The sequence below is a fragment of the Rhinoderma darwinii genome, chromosome 7, assembly GCF_050947455.1.
Source record: "Rhinoderma darwinii isolate aRhiDar2 chromosome 7, aRhiDar2.hap1, whole genome shotgun sequence".
In the NCBI taxonomy this organism is placed as follows: domain Eukaryota; kingdom Metazoa; phylum Chordata; class Amphibia; order Anura; family Rhinodermatidae; genus Rhinoderma; species Rhinoderma darwinii.
The window spans coordinates 28,052,586-28,072,736 of NC_134693.1; the positions used below are offsets into that span (position 1 = coordinate 28,052,586).

At 40.1% G+C, this 20,151-nt stretch overlaps 1 protein-coding gene across 1 annotated transcript in view; it reads left to right on the forward strand.

Annotated features, from left to right (window-relative positions):
- The window catches only part of TNN (tenascin N), a 48,885-nt gene extending 44,224 nt beyond the window's left edge, over positions 1-4,661 (forward strand). Inside the window, exon 15 of the mRNA XM_075832153.1 lies at positions 3,845-4,661. Within this exon, the coding sequence (XP_075688268.1) occupies positions 3,845-3,925 (81 nt within the window). The 3' untranslated portion in view covers positions 3,926-4,661. The remainder of the gene's footprint in view (positions 1-3,844) is intronic.
- Positions 4,662-20,151: the final 15,490 nt, after the last annotated feature.

Below are 20,151 nucleotides of genomic sequence, written 5' to 3' on the forward strand. Positions count from 1 at the left end.
TATTTGCTCACTGACCTGTCAGATTTTACATAATTTCGTGTGTAGCATGTGACTGTTCAGTGAGCAGATAACAGATTTTTTTACACACAGCACAGGACATGCTGCTTCTATAACACTGCACTGCAGGGACTTTTGAATCACAGAGCTCAGTGTCCTGCTTCTTCATACACTGGCAGCTGCTTGCATTCGGACTATAAGACGCACAACAAGATTACAGCTCAGTTTTTTTTTTGACAAAAAGTGTGTCTTATAGTCCGAAAAATATGGTAACTTTCGCCATTATTTGACTAAAATGTAGAAACTAATGTATTATAGACCATTTTGTTGTGTTCAGAACTTGTCCTAAGAGGTAGCTAGTAAGTGTTGCTAGACTCGATTGAACTTCTATTCAGGCTCATGGAAATTTAATGGAGCCATTTTTTTCTGTTCTCTTATTTCTATGATCTAGTTTATAGCTAAATGATAATTACATCAATGACTAATGTTTGGGTGGAAATTGAAGTTAACTTAATGTTATAAAAATTATAACATTTACCAAAAGTGGCCGGTGCCTGAGCTCAGATAGTTTATTGGAGCACCATATAAGTTCCTTATTACAAGCCCTAATAATTTTATAACCGCCACTGGAAAGGCCCTAATGACGTTATGGCAGTCTGCAGTGGATGTGTACGTGATGATATGCTAAGCCGACAGACAAGAACAAGAGAAAGAGGCAGCACTCCAAGTTGAAAATATCAAATAGGTGGATTCATTCTCCCATATGTGCAATGAAGTAGTGCAACGTATCAGCTGCTGAATGCAGCCTTTGTCAAGCATACTCCACCTGCTATCGTTGACATCTAAGTTATGAACTTCGATGTTATCGGTAACAGCTCGATCCTGCATGTCAGAGACATCCAGTACCCGCTGACACTGAACCCGTCAGTGTGCTGACATGATGGACACAGATTTCAGCACTAGATACAGCTGCTCTGTATACAGGATACAAAGAAGCTGTATCTCAAAAAGTAAAAATAGTTTTTAATAAAAATTATTTTGAATGTTGCACCAAACACACTGATACACATTTTTATATAAAAAAAAGGAAAAGATTTCGAAGGTGTACATAGCCATTAAGGCTCCTTGTTATGGTATATTACTCTAGAAAATGTCTCAGAATAGATTTGCTGTCACTTCTGCTGCCTTCTACTGAAAAAACAGTTGGTGTAGGGTCTGATCTCCATTGGAGACAATGACCGTTCTGCTGATTTCAGGCTTCTGCAGAAAACGACTGATAGGAAATTAGACATTTACATAATTTTACTGCTATTTCTGGCTCTCTGCCAAAGCCATTAACATAATATACTTTAGTTTAAAGACATGAATTCAAAAGCTTTCCACTTTGTGCCACATCTCTGCCTGCTCGAAAATTTCTTTAGAGAAATGAGATAATAGAATATTGTATTCACTAAAAGCTGAAGTATTCACACAAATACTGCATTTATGTAAAATTGTGTCGGCTTTACTGACCTGTGCCTGCGTTCTATATTATACGCAAGGAGACCCCCTGCGTCTCCTATAGAAGGTGGGGGGCCTTAGACTAGTTCAGTCCTCTTTCCCATGAGCAGTGTGAATCTGTGCAGTGCTCTCCTTCTCTAGAAGCACTTTAGTCTTTGTGATCAATAGAGGGGGAACACGTGCAGGTGTTGGAATAATACTTATTATTGTGATCATTGCAACAACTACTTAAAGGCACAGCCCGGCCAAAACTATACTTTTCCATGTGTACCATTATGGTATTCCATGTGTCAGTCTCTCACCGGTTATTTTTCTTGCGGCTTCTATCCCTATATATTAGACTGGGATGGTTGCTTAGCAGCAGTGTGAATCCAGCTCGGTGACAATTTTTCTCTACTTGAGTCAATGGAGATCTATGTGTCACCCATCACAGGCTTCAGCAGTTCCTGTACCACTCTAGTTTTACACAGGGGGGGGGGGCTGAAAATTCTATCATCAGCCACCACTGATACTTAGGTTCCTATCACACAGGTATAATGTAGAAGAATATAGTGCAGCCTCCCTGTCTCTATACTTATGGTTTCTCAGCTTATATAGGAGAATATAGAGAGAATGATAATCACAGTGTCCCCCAGCATGCAGAAGTGGCTTGGTCTTTAGCGAGTCATGTGATGCTGTGCTGAAGCATTATGGGATTGATAGCAAAGCAGAGAGGAAGAGAAAGCTGGGCAAATCTAAGAATTAAGATGGAGGCTTTTTTAAAAACACAGACAAGGCAGCAGTTCAAATAGTAAGTACAGAATACGTAAAAGAAGTGTAGAGTGTGGTAAACAGTCAGATGGGGTGCAAGGATGGAAAGTTGTGTTACCACTGAACGTCGTCTTTAACGGTCAATGTATGCACTTGTTTTTATGTCTAGCATGCTTCCCTGTCTCTAGGTGATGTTGTCATGTTGGTAATAAAGTTTTAAAAAAAGATGCTCCTGCACAGACATGCTGACAGGGCATACACCTAGTATGCATTTGTGCCGGGCACATCGGCGCCACTGGTCCTGATGTTCTGGGAACCTGAGATTGCAGCCAACCCTTGGTATCTGAATTTATGGAAAGGCAGCTGCACACTCCCTAGTTTAATGATCGGGCAATGATAGTTCGACACTGAATAGTATGGATATTTATACAATGCAAGATTGTATTATTTGTGCAGAATATAGTACACCATAATGGGGGGGGGGGGGGGGGGTTGTCAGTAGAAGGTACTGCAGCTGGCACCAACCAACCTAAGGCACAATTATTGTAACGTAATAACTATAATACTTTATACATTCTGTTCCTGTATAAACTGTTACACACGTTAAAAATATTCTGAATAATCCACTATTGACAGATTATAAGCCCAGGACAACAGTGAATTCAGAAAAGAAAAAATGACAGTCATCAGCAACTCTTTACAGTTCATATAGCGAAATCTGACCGAGCTACCAAACCTTGGCTTAACTTAAACTCCAGGGTCTCAATACAATGCAAAATCTGTAACCGGGCCCTCCACCTAGCCGTTTATGATACTAGTGTCTTCTTATGTGGCAGGGTGCGCCTGTGCCCCCTCAGATACTAAGCCCTGGGTGTGACTGCTACCTGTGTATTCCATATTGAAACACCCCGGCTAATAAGGCAAGGTGTGAGAAAGAGAGATGATGGGGATGAGAAGAATAGATATAGGATAGATTTTATGTAATTTTCACAGCTTATGAACTATACTATGATTAAATAAACACATGGTTTTAACTTGTTCCAACTACTAAGATGTCCCATTATCTCTGTGCCTCCTATAGATCTCTGAGCCTACGTACCCGCATTCAACTACATAGCAATTCTAATGGCCCTTTTACACGGGTCAATTATCGGGCAAACAAGCGTTCACAGAACCTTCATTCCTGATCATGCGTAAACAGGGCAACGATCAGTCGATGAACAAGCAAACGCTCATTCATTGGCTGATCGTATCGTTTCTGCAGCCAAAATATTATCCCTGTCTGCAGCATATCTACCTATGTAAACAGGGAGAGGTGCTTCTGACATGAAAGAAATGTGTGGGGACGAGCGATCATTGTAACGAGCGCTCGTCCCCATACATTACTGATCATAGCTCCTCGTGAAAGGAGCAAAAGAGCGCCGATCAAAGAGCTGTATCGCTGATCGGCGCTTGTTTTAACGGCCCACGCCGTGTAATAGGAACCTAAATGCCTCAGACCTTAGGTTTAGGGTTCCTTTAAGTAACCTATTACTTTCCAGTTAACTTGCTTTTACACATGCGTACGTTTTCTGAATCTTTTTTTTCTGTTTTCCAGGGAGTTAACTGGGAGCCTTGGAAAGGTCATGAATTCTCCATTCCATTTATAGAGATGAAGATAAGACCTCAGGTCCTGTAAGCAGAAGCAATAGCTTGAAGGGAATAATAATAATAATAATAATAATAATAATAAGCTAAAACTTTGTCCAGAATTTTTCTGCATTAACAGTTGTGTTTTCTTTACATTTCCCCAGACACAGACTCAGGGCTAGACCATACAAATATATAGCTTGATTCTGATACTCGCTCCCCCTAAAAAGCCAGGCCCTCTAGGTAAATTCATGCAAATCCCATCTTGTCTTCCTATGGACAAGAGTGGCGCTGTTTTTGAAAGATGGCATCCACGTTTTTCTAATCTTATACAACCCTTTAAGGCTAGTCCTTTGAATTTCTCCCTGAGCATGCTGGGAAATTGATTGATCTTTTTGTTACTTGTGACTTGTGTTCTATTTATGACAAGTGGGTTCAGATAATCCAAGCAAACCCTACAGCTGCAGGAGCCTTCATTATTTGTTGTTCTTTTATATATAACAACATGATTGTATTTAACCCCATTCCAAGTTTTTCATGTTTATTTAATGCACAATGATGTTTGTTGTGTTTTTGTCATTTCTTGAGCTACCTAAATCTAGAGAGTGGTTGTGACTGAGTGCTCCGGTCCCCCCTCCCCAGAAGCAGGCAGGATATGTAAATAGTCAATTTCTACAATGTCTCCCTTGCTGGCAAGCTAAAAACTCACCTTATTGTCATATGTATATAGTTGTATACTGCACTGCAAACTACATCTGTACTGAAATTAAAAAATAAAGACATTCACAGGAAAACTTGACTGAAGTATTTTTATTTTCTTTACGTAAAGCCAACATTTTTGAATTTTCCAAATAGATGGTTTTAGCCAGAAATACTCATGTCATAGTCTATTCCAGTATACCAGAAAAAAGATCGCGGTGATCCTACACCACTATATCAGGACAATGCATGAGCAGCCGCTTACTAAACTTCTTCTATTCTCTAAACTTCTACTTTTGGATTTGCTCAAGTTTTACAGTGGCAAAGCTAGACTTTCCCTTACCAGGGGCACAAATTTGCTGGTCAAGGCAAAGTAGATTGTTAAACCCACACCTGGAACACAGCATCTTGAGCACCTGCCATGCCAGAACCATCTTAGTAACCCCCCCTTCTTTTTATTAATCTGAGAAAATATTTTTTGCCTGAGTGCAGTCTTTTGTATATGGCAGCCTGTATTCTGTCTATAGAACAACATAATCAGGCTATTCAAAAATATTTTGTGTATCAATGTAGGTCCCCAGACTTCTAAATCTTGGATGTTCAATTTTAATTCTCTTTAATCAATTATATTTTAGAAAAAAGTTACACTATGCATTTCTGTTTAAATAATCTTTTTCTTTTATAAGTAAAATCACATCACATAAAACATTCCAAAAGTTAATTATACAGGGTAATGCAAAAGTTGTACTTATATTTTCTTAAAGTGAATGTTCATCTCTGAATAGCATTTTAGAGTTCACTTACATAATTAGTCTTCATAAATATTGAGTAACTTTGTAAACATTACATTACTTATCTTGTACTAATCCTGAGTCACAATCTGTATTATACTTCAGAGCTGCATTCACAATTCTGCAGGCTTTAGAGCTGAAATCCCTCAGCATTCCTTGCTGAAGTTTATACAGAGCCTTTTCTGGTGATTAGAATTCTAAGAAGTGAAGTCTTTACACCAGACACTGTACAGTAATATCATATTGGGACAGACTGGATAGCCAGCTGCATTTTGGGAGTTCATGTAAACTCAGCTAAACTGTTAGTAATGTTTTAAAAAAAATAAATAAAAAAAATCCTGTTCATTTGGAACAATCCAGATTTTGATCCTCTCTCCACAGAACATACGGTTTTGGTAAAATTGCATGGGCTTTGGGGGGTTTATCTCTTTTTTTTATGCTACCTCAACTGAAGAAAAGCTGTCATGCTAACATGCAGTGTGTTATAGAGCAGGAGAAACTGAACAGACTCATGTTTGTGCTAAAGATTCAGTATAACTTGTATTTTATTCTCTGCTCATTCTGGGCTTATGAGTCCAGTGGGCGGTCCTACTCAGTGATTGACAGTGATCTCTGTATGCATACTTATAGAGGGAGGGCTGTCAATCGTTGAGTGAGAACTCCCCTCAGACTCATAAGCCCAGAATGAACAGAGACTTATATGAATAAATTACAGGTTATACCGAATCTCTTCCCACAAAAAGATTAATCTGCTCAGTTCCCGTTGCTCTATAACCTGCTACCTACAAATCAGACTGTATTTTCAATGTGACAGGTTTGTATTAAAGGGGAAATCCAATCAAATTGATCTGATATGATATAGACACATGTGATAAGATCACGTTGGTGAAGTCTGTGATCTGAGACCAGGGATCTGTAGATAGCTATAACCCCTTTGATACGAATCAATTTGAGATTTCTGTTACTTACAGGGGGTTTCCCACGAGAGACATTTATGAAATATCCACAGGATATGTCATAAATATCAGATAGATGCGGGTCCCACCTCTGGGACCCACACCTATCTCTAGAACGGGGCCCCTGAACCCTATTCTACCTCTGTGTGTGTCGGCTGATTTCCGACCATAAAGGTGGAAACAGTGTAGCTTGCTGAGCTACGCTGTTTTCGTAAGCCCCATAGAACTGAATGGTAGTTACGGAAACAGCGTAGCTCGCAAGCTACACTGCTTCCATGACTGCTATTCACTACTATGGAGTTACGGAAACAGCGTAGCTCAGCGAGCTACGCTGTTTTTGTAACTCCCGACCATAAAGTCAGGAAGTGGCCGGGACACAGCGATAGCAGACAAAGCAAGAACAGGGTTTAAGGGGCCCGGTTCTAGAGATAGGTGCGGGTCCCAGAGGTGGGACCCACATCTATCTGAAATTTATGCCATATCCTGTCGATATGTCATCAGGGGCGTAGCTGGGGGGGGGGCAGGCGGGGCATATGCCCCGGGCGCAACCCGGAGGATAGGGAAGGGGGGGCGCCGAAGAGCAGCTGATCGCTGCTGACAGGCGCCCCGTATGTGGGACACCTGCAGCAGCTTAGGAAGAGCCAGGACATTACGGCGTTCTGACTGGGGTCTGTGACGGCCAGGGAGTGGACCAGTCCAGTCACCTGACCTCATGTCAGTGACATGAGGTCAGATGACTCAGGTCAGGGGACATGTCCACTCCCGTGCTGCAGCCTCCCTGCATCTGCCTCTACTCTATGCTCTGTGCTCTGCCGAGAAGCAGAGAGGAAGCTCCGCCCACAGCCCGTGCTGACCTGTCAGCAAGGAGACATGGTGAGTGTCTGTGTGTGTAGTGTGTAATGTGTGTTTCTGTGTTTGTATGTGTATATGTTACAGTGTGTGTGTGTGTATATGTGTGTGTGTGTGTGTATGTGTGTGTGTGTGTGTGTGTCTGTCTGTGTCTCTGCATGTGTTTGTCTCTTACATCTACTACATTATCTGTACTCAGAGAGTTATCACTGTGTTATCTGGGGTGTTACATAGGACTGCAGATAACACTACTACATTATCTGTACTCAGAGAGATATGACTGTGTTATCTGTGGTGTTACATAGGACTGCAGGGAACATCTACTACATTATCTGTACTGTGTGCTAAATTACAATCTCAGCTCTGCTACACAGTACAGATAATGTAGTAGATGTTACCTGCAGTCCTATGTAACACCACAGATAACACAGTGATATCTCTCTGAGCACAGATAATGTAGTAGTGTTACCTGCAGTCCTGTGTAACACCACAGATAACACAGTGATAACTCTCTAAATACAGATAGTAGTGTTACCTGCAGTCCTATGTAACACCACAGATAACACAATGATAACTCTGATTACAGATAATGTAGTAGCTGTTGCCTGCAGTCCTATGTAACACCACAGATAACACATTGTGCTAAATTACAATCTCAGCTCTGCTACAATGTGTTATCTGTGGTGTTACATAGGACTGCAGGCAACAGCTACTACATTATCTGTACTCCGAGAGTTATCACTGTGTTATCTGTGGTCTTACATAGGACTGCAGGTAACACTACTATCTGTATTTAGAGAGTTATCACTGTGTTATCTGTGTTGTTACATAGGACTGCAGGTAACATCTACTACATTATCTGTTCTGTGTACATATGTGCATGTGTGCGTATATATGGGTCTGTTTGTGAATGTGTCTTTGTGCTTGTATATTTGTGCCTTTTATGTATTTGTATATGTTCCTGTCTGTGTATTTATATGCCGGTGTGTGTGCGTATATGTGTCTGTACGTCTATATATTTACCTGTATGTATGTATTCCAGAATGTATGTATGTATATTTGCCTGTATGTCTAAATATCTGTCTTTATGTATGTACAGTACATATGATCCAGCGTGTCCATATATGTGGTTCATTTTTGGTTTGTGTAGGGGGCGGAAATAGAGAGTCCCGCACAGGGCGCCATCCAACCTAAGGCCGGCCCTGGCTGTCACCAACCCTAGTCAGAAGAAACTCTGCCGCTGCCTGCGCCGAATGACCTCCTCGGCTCCTCTGGTAAGTCACACCAGGCAGAGCGGAGAGTGGTAGCGGTAGGCTACTGCTCACCGGTCTGTTCACAGTGTGGCGCTAAGTACAAGGGGTGGGAGTGTGGCGCTATTTAAAAAGGGTGGGAGTGTAGCGCTATTTAAAAGGGGGGGAGCGTGGCGCTATTTACAAAGGGGCAGCGGGTTGTGTGTGGCACTATCTACAAGGGGGGCTGTGTGGCACGATTTACAAGGGGGGCTGTGTGTGGCACTATTTACAAGGTGGGCTGTGTGTGGCACTATCTACAGGGGGCTGTGTGTGGCACTATCTACAGGGGGCTGTGTGGTGTGGCCGCTTTAATTTATTTTCTTTTAATTTATTTTTATGTTAATTACATTATAGAACTACATCGCTTGTAAAATGTAGAAATGCTTTTACACTCGAGTTACATTAAAAAAATTGTGAATAAAAAATTACATCTCATTGATTGGTAGGGAAAGAAAACATGGCGAGGGGGAAGGAGATGTCGGGAAATAAGTTGGGGGGGGGGGGCGCGCCAATCTGAATCTTTGCCCCGGGTGCAGGAGAACCTAGCTACGCCTCTGATGTCATAAACGTCCCTCGTGGGAAACCCCTTTAAAATGTGACATTCTCAGTACCCAGTTATTGATAAATATGTTGTCAGATTTTTGTCTAACAAAAAGAGGTTTCAGCTCACTAAAGAATCCCTTTATTCTGGAAATCTGGTGGTCGGAGATCACAGACTACACCATTGGTATTTTCTCACATGAATCTGTGACATATCATATCACTTTTAATGTACTTTCCCATTGAAAGGGTTCTCCACTTTGGACAATCCTTACTTGTTTGAATGGTCCCTTGACAATAAGCTGATAACAAAGTGTCCCGCTGATAGGACCCCCAGCGATCGGCTGTAATCTGTGGGGAAACCTGGCAGTAAGTGTTCAATTTCCCTGCAGTGCCACCACAGGTGAAATGAAGCATTACACAGTGTGCATTCATATCACTGTGCTATCTGTGTAATACAGGACAAGACACGAGAGACACTCTTTGTAACCGCTCTCCACACTGGCCAGGAGATGAGGATTCTGAACAGAAAATTCCCTATATTAACTAAGAATTCCATAAAAGGATATATAAAAAATGGGTTTTCTAAACTGGACAACCCCTTTAAGCTGGTCATAGATATGTGATGTTCAACAATCATTTGGTCGACAGCTATCAGCCCTGACTCCCCCATCATAATATAGGGCCAAACATATTTAAGGCATGTTATTTCAATAGGGAATAGGGAAATAAGTGGCTGCCAGATACCTCCGGCGTTCTATATTTCAGTGAAATTATAGGATCAGATTACACAGAATGAAAGTTACTGTTCTGGTTGGCAGAGGACAGAGGGCATCTAATGCTCTTTATCAAAGGTAATTACACTGCAAAAAAAAAAAACTCTGGATGCCCTGGAGGGGCAAGTATCCATTTATAAATACATTCAGAAGGGATTGCTCTTTAAAATCAGATCTACCTTAAACCAGTTCTGCCAAAAGCCTCGAGCTTGCCTGCTTATTTAATACAATGAAAATGAATGCTATTGCTGCCTCTATTTTAAAGTCTCACTAATCATTGTAATTAATTGCTTTGATGAAGCCGAGGTTTCCTGCCACTTTAACATGTGCAGTGTTTGTACCTGAACTCAGTGTTTTTTTTACATAGTCAAATCATTATTAGTTCCTGAACGTGAAAAAACCTGTAAAATAGAGGCTAAATAGGCCATTTATCAATCTTGTTTATTAATGTTAGCTAATGGCCATTATAAAGCTGCAAATATCACATTATCTCAGCACTGTCTAATGGTTATTTCAATGTGTGAGCGGCTTAATCTGATGTTCTGATTATTACCTGAGGCTGTGTTGTGATTGAATGAGAGTTGCATTATTTATGATCATTAAATCCAGACAACACATTTGCCGCATAGCCGTGACCTCTCAGCATAGAAATTGTGCCATGAACACACATTACACATAATTTTTCTACAAGGCCTATATAGGGGATATAGCTCATCTCTTATGTATATATATATATATATATATATATATATATATATATACATATACATACACACATAAATATATATTCTCCTTGTTTGTTCTGTAACCCATAATCCCAAAACTGCAAGACAATGTGCTAACCACTGAGCCACCATTCTAGCCTGTTATTAATTTATATATTGATATCCCTTTTACTTTTTCATATTTGATATCCCTTTTTTCTACTGTCGTTTTACTTTACAAAGTTCTGAGATTTGTAGTGACTCGAGCTAAGAACCAAGACATGTCATTGAACTTGTGGTGGTTATCACTGTTACCTTGCAGCACTGGGGTCCTAAGTTCAAATGTGACCAAGGGCAACTTCGTTCTGGAGTTTGTGTTTTCGACATATGTTTTTTGTGAATACTCTGATTCCATTCAACACTCAAGATATTTAGATTGGTCTCATCATCCTTTCCCATGGATGTGGTTGACCTATTTAGGGCGCCCTACAGTCATAAAAGGATCTCCAGGGCAACTGGAAAAATCTGCCAAGTTATTATTAGCTAATGGAAGCCCTTCCAATAATGACATTATATGAGATATATGCAATTCTCTCTATATATTTTATTGTACATTTCCAAAGATGGAATTTGACTTTAAAAAAATATATAATAACAAAAATGTTAAAAAATGATTTATATATATAAATATAAAAAATATGTTCTCCCCACACTCCAAAAACATACTGATTGGTTAGTTGTCTTTCTATTTGTAAGTGGGATAAATAGGCAAATTAGATTGTGAGATCCATTAAGAACAGGAACTAATGTAAGAAATGACGTTCTCTATACTGCACTGCAGAATATGTTGGCGCTATATAAGGAATACAAAATAAATAATAAAGGAATGTAGGTTGTTACTTACAATTGCAATACACAAAGTTGCCACAAGATGTCACTATTCCTGCATTCCCACTCTTCAGAAAACATGGCTAATATAAGTTTGCATAATGAATTGTTAAAAACATTTTTTAAAGTGAAGGAAGCAGCAGGTGCACGGTGTCTAAGATAATTCTTCAACTAAATATGATTCCTTGTGACATGGTACACACTTGTTCCAATAAATTTATGCACACCTACTCACCTGCTTATGTAGACTTATTTACTCCTTATTTAATGGAGTCAGGAACATTACTTTACATATACAATGTAGCATATTTTAATCTGTAAAGAAATAATTGGCTTGGCGAGATTTTCTGTGTTCTCTTGGTTAAATAAGTTACAGTATACTAATCAGAAAATGTTTTTGGAGTCATTGTGTAAGTCAGTAACCATAAAAGTACAGTAATATCCATGTACTGTACATGACAAACATAGAATATAGAGTCCCTATAGCGAACATTAGAATGGACAACCCCATTGTGGTTCATATGCAAAGACAAATAGAAAAACACTAATCATTTGGATTTACTTCTAATTCTTCACCCAACCAAAAAGTCAAAATTTCATATTAGCAGGAAATAAACCAACGTATTCAGGACCAGCACCTGCAACTATAATGTGCCAGCTTCACAGCTTCATACTTTACGAGTCAGCATTTGATGTTGGCACAAATCCCAATTCCAGCCTTCAACACCATTTTAAGCCATACTAAATACAGAATTCTCCTTAGGCTCCATTCACACTACTGTTATAGTACGTTTAGGACTCTTGCGTTAGAGGAAGAGGTGAACGAGAGTCCAAATGGAAAGCGTCGCTTCCATTAGAATTACCATTGATTTCAATGGTAATTCTTTTGTTTCAGATGCTTTCTGTTTGCCTTCGTTCGCTAGGTTTCCATTTTTTTTTCACGGAAGCAAAAGCTTTGCAGACTGCACTTTTGCTTCCATCAAAAAACAGAAACCTATCGAACAGACACAAACGGAAAGCAACTGAAACAAAAGAACTACCATTGAAATCAATGGTAATTCTAATGAAAGCAATGCTACCCGTTTGGACTCTTGTTCATCCCTTCCACCAATGGAAGAGAGCGAAACAGAGTTTAACGGTAGTGGGAACTTAGCCTAAGATAATTATTTTCTTAATATGGTTTTATAACGGTCGGCACTCCAAATCCAATGCATAGACATAGAGTTAAATTATATTATTCTGGCTGCCTGTATCTACCACTAGGGGGATCTTACTACATACTGTTTATAGATTGAACTCAATAATAAAACAGTTTGCTGTCAGCTCCTAAGCTCCCTCTAGTGGTGGCTGTAGGAAGCCAGAATTTTAGCGTTTAACTTTATGCAGCAGATTTACTAAGATTGGCGTTTCATATGCTATCTGCTGCGCTGGAGTAACAGATTTATTAAGAGGCTCTTGAAGAACCTGTCACATTTTTTCACTGGCCATGACCGTGCGCCGTAATTGTGGCGTTATAACCGCTGCTGTGCGCCATCCATCATTTTCCTCTCCAATCTGACATAAAATTAAAAAACTATACTCACCGCTCCTCTCCGCTTCTCCCCTTCGGGTCCCCTCTGCTTGCTGCAGCTCATACAAGTTCCTGACACCGATCAGTTCCGTATATGTGACACAGCCCATACGTACATTGTATGCGCCACATCATGCTGAGGGGTCCCGGAGGAGAGAAGAGAAGCGGCAAGGTGAGCATAATATTTTTTAAAAATGTAATAGTCCAAATGGGGCTGGGGAGGTTGGGGGGGGGGGGTAGTCCGATGGGGAAGGCAAGATAAGGGGGTCGGCGCAGACCTTTACTTTACTAGGAGCTCGCATAGTTTTCACTACAATTTACACCAGTTTTCTGGCATAAATTATAATAAATTTGTTGCGCTGCTATGGCCACGTCAGCCTTGTGTGAAGCCAAACCCATTTTTAACAAAAGTGGTGGAGACGGAGTAAAAAGGCCAAAAGTTGCAATTTGCACGGCAAATATGAACTTTTGGGCCCTTTTGTGATTTCTCTACGACAATGATTGATCAATTTTCCCCTTTTGTCTTTGCAAGGTATGTGAAGCTCTGTATCAGCTCCAACTGCTATAAAGATATTAAATGAATCAACAGAGAATGTTGGATCTAAAATCTGCATGGTTTTAAAGGGTGGCCATAATAAAGGCTTGATACTTCAGTTTTTTGCAAGTTGTAACCTTGATATTGCGGTTGGAACAACCTAGTGTAAGGGTGTATTCACACGTGCAGGTTTTGATCAGGTTTTTTTTAATGCTGTTTTTGAAGCCAAAACCAAGAGTAGATTTAAATAAGGAGAGAATTAGTTTCTGTCCTTTATACTTTCTCTCCCTTTATGATCCACACCTAGTTTTTGCTTCAAAAGTGCATAAAAAAACGGATCACAACCTGCACATGTGAATGCTCTGCTGTACAGCAAGGGGGTCAAGTGCAACCCCCTAAATGTTTTGCAGCTTTGAGCTTTACTATATTATACATTTTATTAGAACAGTCCATCCCTGATCACAGAAACAAATACACCTCGACTTCATTCAGAATACTCATCTATAGAAGATAGATGTAGCAGTGCTGAGTATTTAATTTGGCACAACTCACCATGGCATCATCTTGTGATATCGGATTTCTTAGGAAGGCAGGTGAATCTCTTGCATTAACAGCGCACTAAAGGAATAGTTCAATTACAAATTTAGCTCTGCTACATCTGCAGTACTATAATAACCTACACTTCATAACTTTCCTGAGTACTTATAGGAAAAAACTTGAATATTTCTCCCCATAAATATCTTATTATTCATCTTTACGCTGATACTGGATTCTGGAATGTGAACAACGCTGAGTATAAATGAATGAAATCTGAATATTCTGAAAGAAAAATGGGATCTTGATGGAAATGAAGGATATTGGCTTAAATGTGGACGACTACTGAACCCTTGAAACTGCTGATGCTAAAAAATAGTAAAAGCAACTCGAAATCATTGAGACTCACTGAAAATCAATGAGACCCGACAGACCAATTATTCCAATTTGTAGATGGTCAAGGGAAGCGATTGGTTAGGAGATAATTCTAAGTATATGTGGATGACAGGATAAGTGAGAGCTGAGGATCTGATGACTTCTACTACTGCAGCCCATCATGGGAGATATGAAAGATTGTACAGATGTCCCATAAATTTGTATTCATTCAAATAAATTACAGTACAACATTGAGATTACCCTCTAAAGGTGCAGATTAAAATTGTGCTGCCCATAAATATAATAGACATATCATAAAATACAATATATTACGTGCAAAGCCACAAAGCATTAATTATTTTACATATTGGTTTCCTCTTCTTCCCCTTAGGAATGAGCCATGCTGGAGGCACTCATCTCTAATCCCTTTTTAGAAATTGAAAGTGTATGCTAATAGGAGATTTGTATTGATATCTTTATAGACTGTCTGTATTTGTAAGTTGTGTTCTTTAATAATGATGTCACAATATTGTTTACTTTTATTGTTTGCTGGTTTTGCATTATGATGAATTCACAATACAATGTATCTTATTTCTATGCTGTGTTCTATTGTGATGATGCCATAAATGCCTGCGTCTTCATTGAAAATCTATAGTCCATTGTCATAACGTCACAACACTAGTTATATTTATTTCTAGGCTGTATTCTATTGTGATGACTTTACAATAGTTTTTGCTAGGCATTCTTTTATTGTGATGATGTAACCCAGCCTATTCCTAGACAGGGGTTATATTGTGATGATGTCACAATAATGGTTGTATTTATTTATAGGCTGTGTTCTGTTGTGATAGTGTCACAAAACTGTTTGTCTTTAATGCTAGTCATTGTTTTATTGTGATGTAAAAATAGTATCTGTCAGTATTTCAAAGGGCAGGCTGGAGGACTTGTAGGCTCTTTTCTGCCATCAAATTCTACATTTCTATATTTCTATTCTATGTTTCTTTATTTCTAGGCTGTATTCCATTGTGATGATGTCCCATGTGGCCTGTGTCTTTTATAATAAGCTGTGTTTCAATTTTGATGATGTGATAATGCACTGTGTCAGAAAAGCGTTTATCTTTATTTCTATGCTGTGTTCTATTTTGATTGTGTCACAATATTGTGTGTCTTTTATCCCTAGGCTGTGTTCTATAGTGACGATTTCAAAATAGTCTGTCTTTATGGATAGACTTTGCCCTATTATGATGTTGACACAGTAGTGTTTGTTTCTATTCCTACTCTGTGGCCTCACTTTAGAGAATTTGGTGACAGTGGCTTGCAGTACAGCAGACAACATTTAAAGGGGTATTCCCATCTAAGACATTTACAACATATCCACGGGATATGCTATATATATATATATATATATATATATATATATATATATATATATATATATACATATATATATTTACATATCACCCATGGGAATCAATGTTTACAAGTGGCATATGTTTTTGGGGCATTCCTTGGTAAAAATGCCCGAAAAAATATAGTTATGTGATTTTTAACAAAATACACACGAAAAAAAAAAAAGCAGTATTATTGTATAGTATACTGGGTGGATGATAGAAGTTGGGGCATAAGGGAGGCCACTGTGATCCTATCTCCCAAGTTCCCACATAAACCTAGAGCCGACCCTGACTGCATCACATCAATCAATGCAAATCTTTTGTGACAGTCGTTGCAATCCATTGGATAAAAGAGTGTAAAAAGATAGTGGTGTGATTTTTGTTTGCTGGAAATGTATTTCTAACCCCTCATGCACACGACCGTGTGCGCCGGCCGAGTCCCGTCAGTGATCCGAGGAAAGATGGAACATGTCCTATCTTGCCTCGGATCAGAGACTCGGATCATTTTTCACGAACCTGATTCACCCACTAATGTGAATGGGGTCCATGAAGACTATCGGGTGCCACTCAGATGCCGTCAAAAAAGGCCCTGGTGGCACAACGGTCGTGTGCATGAGGCGTTATTATTGCTCAGATTTCATCGCCCATTGGCCAATTATCCATGAGGAAGGAGAACTGGGAAAGGGACATTCTATAATATTTTGTTATTTTATTATCCTTCCTTTGTTTTACCACGAATCTATTTATCATGTAGGGGGGTAGATTTATTAATGTATTTATACCAAAGAAATGATGTTCAGATGAACAGCATATATATGATGCCCCAGGGGCAGTTTTTGTGAGTCATGTTCCTTTGTCAGTAAGGCCTTATTCACACGAACGTGTCCATTTTTTTCGTGCAAAAAACGATGCGTTTTGCGCGCGCAAAAGTTCATTGTGACATGTGTATATGGTGCGTGGCTGCGTGATTTTCACGCAGCCGGAATCATTATGACACTCCCTTTTTATGTTACGACACTGTAAAGAAGGAGGGGATTTTATGTTTCCCTTCTCTTCTTTAGCAGCTGTTGCGCGAATCACGCACGTCACCCGGAAGTGCTTCCGTCTGCCGTGCGCGATTTGCACGCACCTATTGATACAATGGGTGCGTGCTGCGCGAAACACGGGCAAGTATAGGACATGTCGTGAGTTTTACACAGCGCACATATGCTGCGTGAAAATCACTGACAGTCTGAACATCCCATTCACTAACATAGGTGCATGCGACGCTCGTGATTTTAACACGTTCGTGTGTATAAGGCCTAAAAAGTGAGTGGGACTTTAGACTCACTGAAAAAAGCCAAACTTACTCACAATGGCAGATATAAACACCAATTCACACGAGGACGCAGACAGACTACAATACTACATGGAGGGAGGTTGCACAGGTGCAAAAATACTGATGAACACCCAATCACACGCCTAGTATTCAAGAGGGGGGTGGCTGCTTAGTTACATATAGAGCACCATGCTGGCATACAGCCTATTAGTTACGCCAAAAATATTAGATCAGGCGGGCTGCCCACCACATTATAAGTGTACCACACAAAGTACTTACACACTATTCTCCCCCAGCATTACAAGGCCTGGCTGCATCCTGAAAAAATATCCATGATAACCAATAAATATTCACGATAAACATGAGTTATTAGTTGATATATCGCAACCCACGTCAAGGGTCCTCATCGTATTGCGAGTCCCTATACTCCTATTACAAGCAAATCACAAAAATTAGCAATATTAATTTAAAATCACTGAAAAAAGCCAAACACTCACAATTGCAGATACACACACCAACCAACATGAGGACGCAGAGAGACTACAATGCTCCATAGAGGGAGATTGCACAGGTGCAAAAATACTGATGAACATCCACTCTCACGCCTACTATTCAAGAGGGGGGTGGCTGATTAGTATTATTATTGCAAAGAAATAAGAGAGATTTCTCCAGCTCACCAGGTGTGGTTGTGCACGGATCCTCGAGGTGCCACTCGATGCATAGAGTCTACGTGTTTCAAACGATTCTCTCGTTCTTATTCATGGCATAACATTATATTGAGAGAATCGTTTGAAACACGTAGGCTCTATGCATCCACCCCTCTGTGCTCACTGCAATTTTTAAACAAATTTTTTAATAAAGTGGAAAATATTTCCTTTTAAACCCAGAGCTGGATCAAGATATTTTTTAGTTCCTTTATTATTATTGCACACAGATATAGCTTCTATAAGGGCATGCCCACACGTGGCGGATTTCCTCCGCAACTGTCCGCATCAATGCCGCACAGAATCTGCGTTGCATGCGCTGCGCTGCGTTCTGATAGTCCCGCTACCCAATAATAGTCACAGTTGCTTTATTACGGCATGTTCAGACGTGGCAGAATTCTGCAGACACTGTCGACATCAATGCCGCACATAATCTGCATTGCAGATTCCGTTGCGCCTTTGCCTAAAAAGTGAAGTAAAATGCTGCGGATTAGCCGTTGCGGATTCAGGTGAAGAATACATCCTGCTCTCTTTTAAAACATTCCATCTCAGTCTGACTATAGACCTCAAAACACATAGGTCCAGCCAGAATGATGAAATATCCTGTTCGTGAAAGCAATCCGCAACGCAACACACATAACATCTGCGGATTTCATTGCGTAATTTTGCAACTCCATTGAAATCAATGGAGAAATTCCATCACAAGTACGCATCAAGTCCGCAACAGCCAGTGTATGCTGCGGACACCAAATTCCACACCGCAGCCTATGGTCCGCAGCGGAGTTGTCAGCAACGTCTTCACGAAGATAACCAAAAAGATGTGGAAACCAATGGATAGACTGTCTGCTGCGGATTTCCAGTGTGGACTGTCCGCAGAGGAATCCCACAGCAATTCCGCCATGTGTGAACATGCCCTTATAGTTTCAAGCCTCACGCTTCCAAGACCTTTGTCCGTTGTTCTATTATATACTAAACAAAATTATTTCACAAAGAATTGTCTAGAAATTCTGAATGTCTGACATCTATGTATCTAATCTACCCGCCACTCAGTCCCTGCCTACTTGCAACGGCCTGTCCTAAGCGACAGCGTACAACTGGGCGACGGTCCCTACGCTCAAGCCAGGGTCAATATGAAGCAGAAGACAAGTAGTAAGTAGCAGCAGCAGAGCCAGGAAACAGACTGAAACAATCACAGGCAAAGGAGGAGCAGGAAGTGAAGGTATAAATAGACAGAGGGCGGGAGCTAGCTCCGTCTGGCCAGGCTGTGATAGGCTCTCCCACTCCTCAGCCTCCCAGGCTGATTGGTGGAAGAAGGGGTCACTCGACCAGACTTAGGAGCAGGTGCAGAGTGAGTAACCACGGGCGTTGACACAGAAGCTGTGTCAGGCAGATCCTTTACAGTAGTACATGCAGATAGCCAAGAAATTACTTGGTGGGAGTGCAAAGTCTGGGCAGGAAGCTTTGAAAACAGCTTCATATATGACATTGGTGAGCCTAGACTTGACCTTTGCTAGATTTCCAAAGAATTCATTAAATTTGGAAATGTATTGGACATTAGAAATGTGAAGTAGTTCAGAAAATGTACTGCAGTAGTTTGGTGCCCTATCATTGGTTCAGAGCATGCGAGGCCATTGGAAAACTACTGCAACGTGGGTTTTATATCTTTTTGTCATATCTACTTTTTTTGATCACTTGACAAAAGTTTAACTTCAGTCTGTAAATTATGAGACTAAAACGCATCCATGCTATTACTGTAATAAGGTCATTATCTTGAAATTGTTTATTTCAGCATCACTATATTCTTCTGTGCTACCTGCAGTCTGTAATAGTAATTGCTGCCTTTAATTTACCTCCTATGTATTTGTTTCCACAGCCGTTGATTACTTTGTTTTTTTACTTATTCATTGAGTGCTAGAACTGCAAACACAGATTATTTTCTTGAATTTTTTTTACTTTAGTTTCCACCTTACTTCAATTATTTTATATTTCCTTGTTTTCTGTGCAGTCTTCAACTTTGCATGACCTGCCTAGGTAGAGTCGTGTGTTAACCTTAGACCTTACTATCCCCCCCACCCCCACTTAGTAAAGACACGTGACACCGAGGTTGGATGTGAAATGGCCACAGCAGCCGTTTATTAATTTCACAGTTTTATAAAAACAATTTAAATCCGAAACATTCGGATAACTAGTTAGGAATCCACCCGAGAATTCCTCCTAATAATTCACATGACCCAACATGGGTCAGAATCATAAATAACATTTAAACGTTAACATTAACCCGAGCAGAGGAAGTCCTTGAAGCCCCTTCAGATGTTCCTTATTAAGAACACACCGAATTAGCCATCTGCAAACC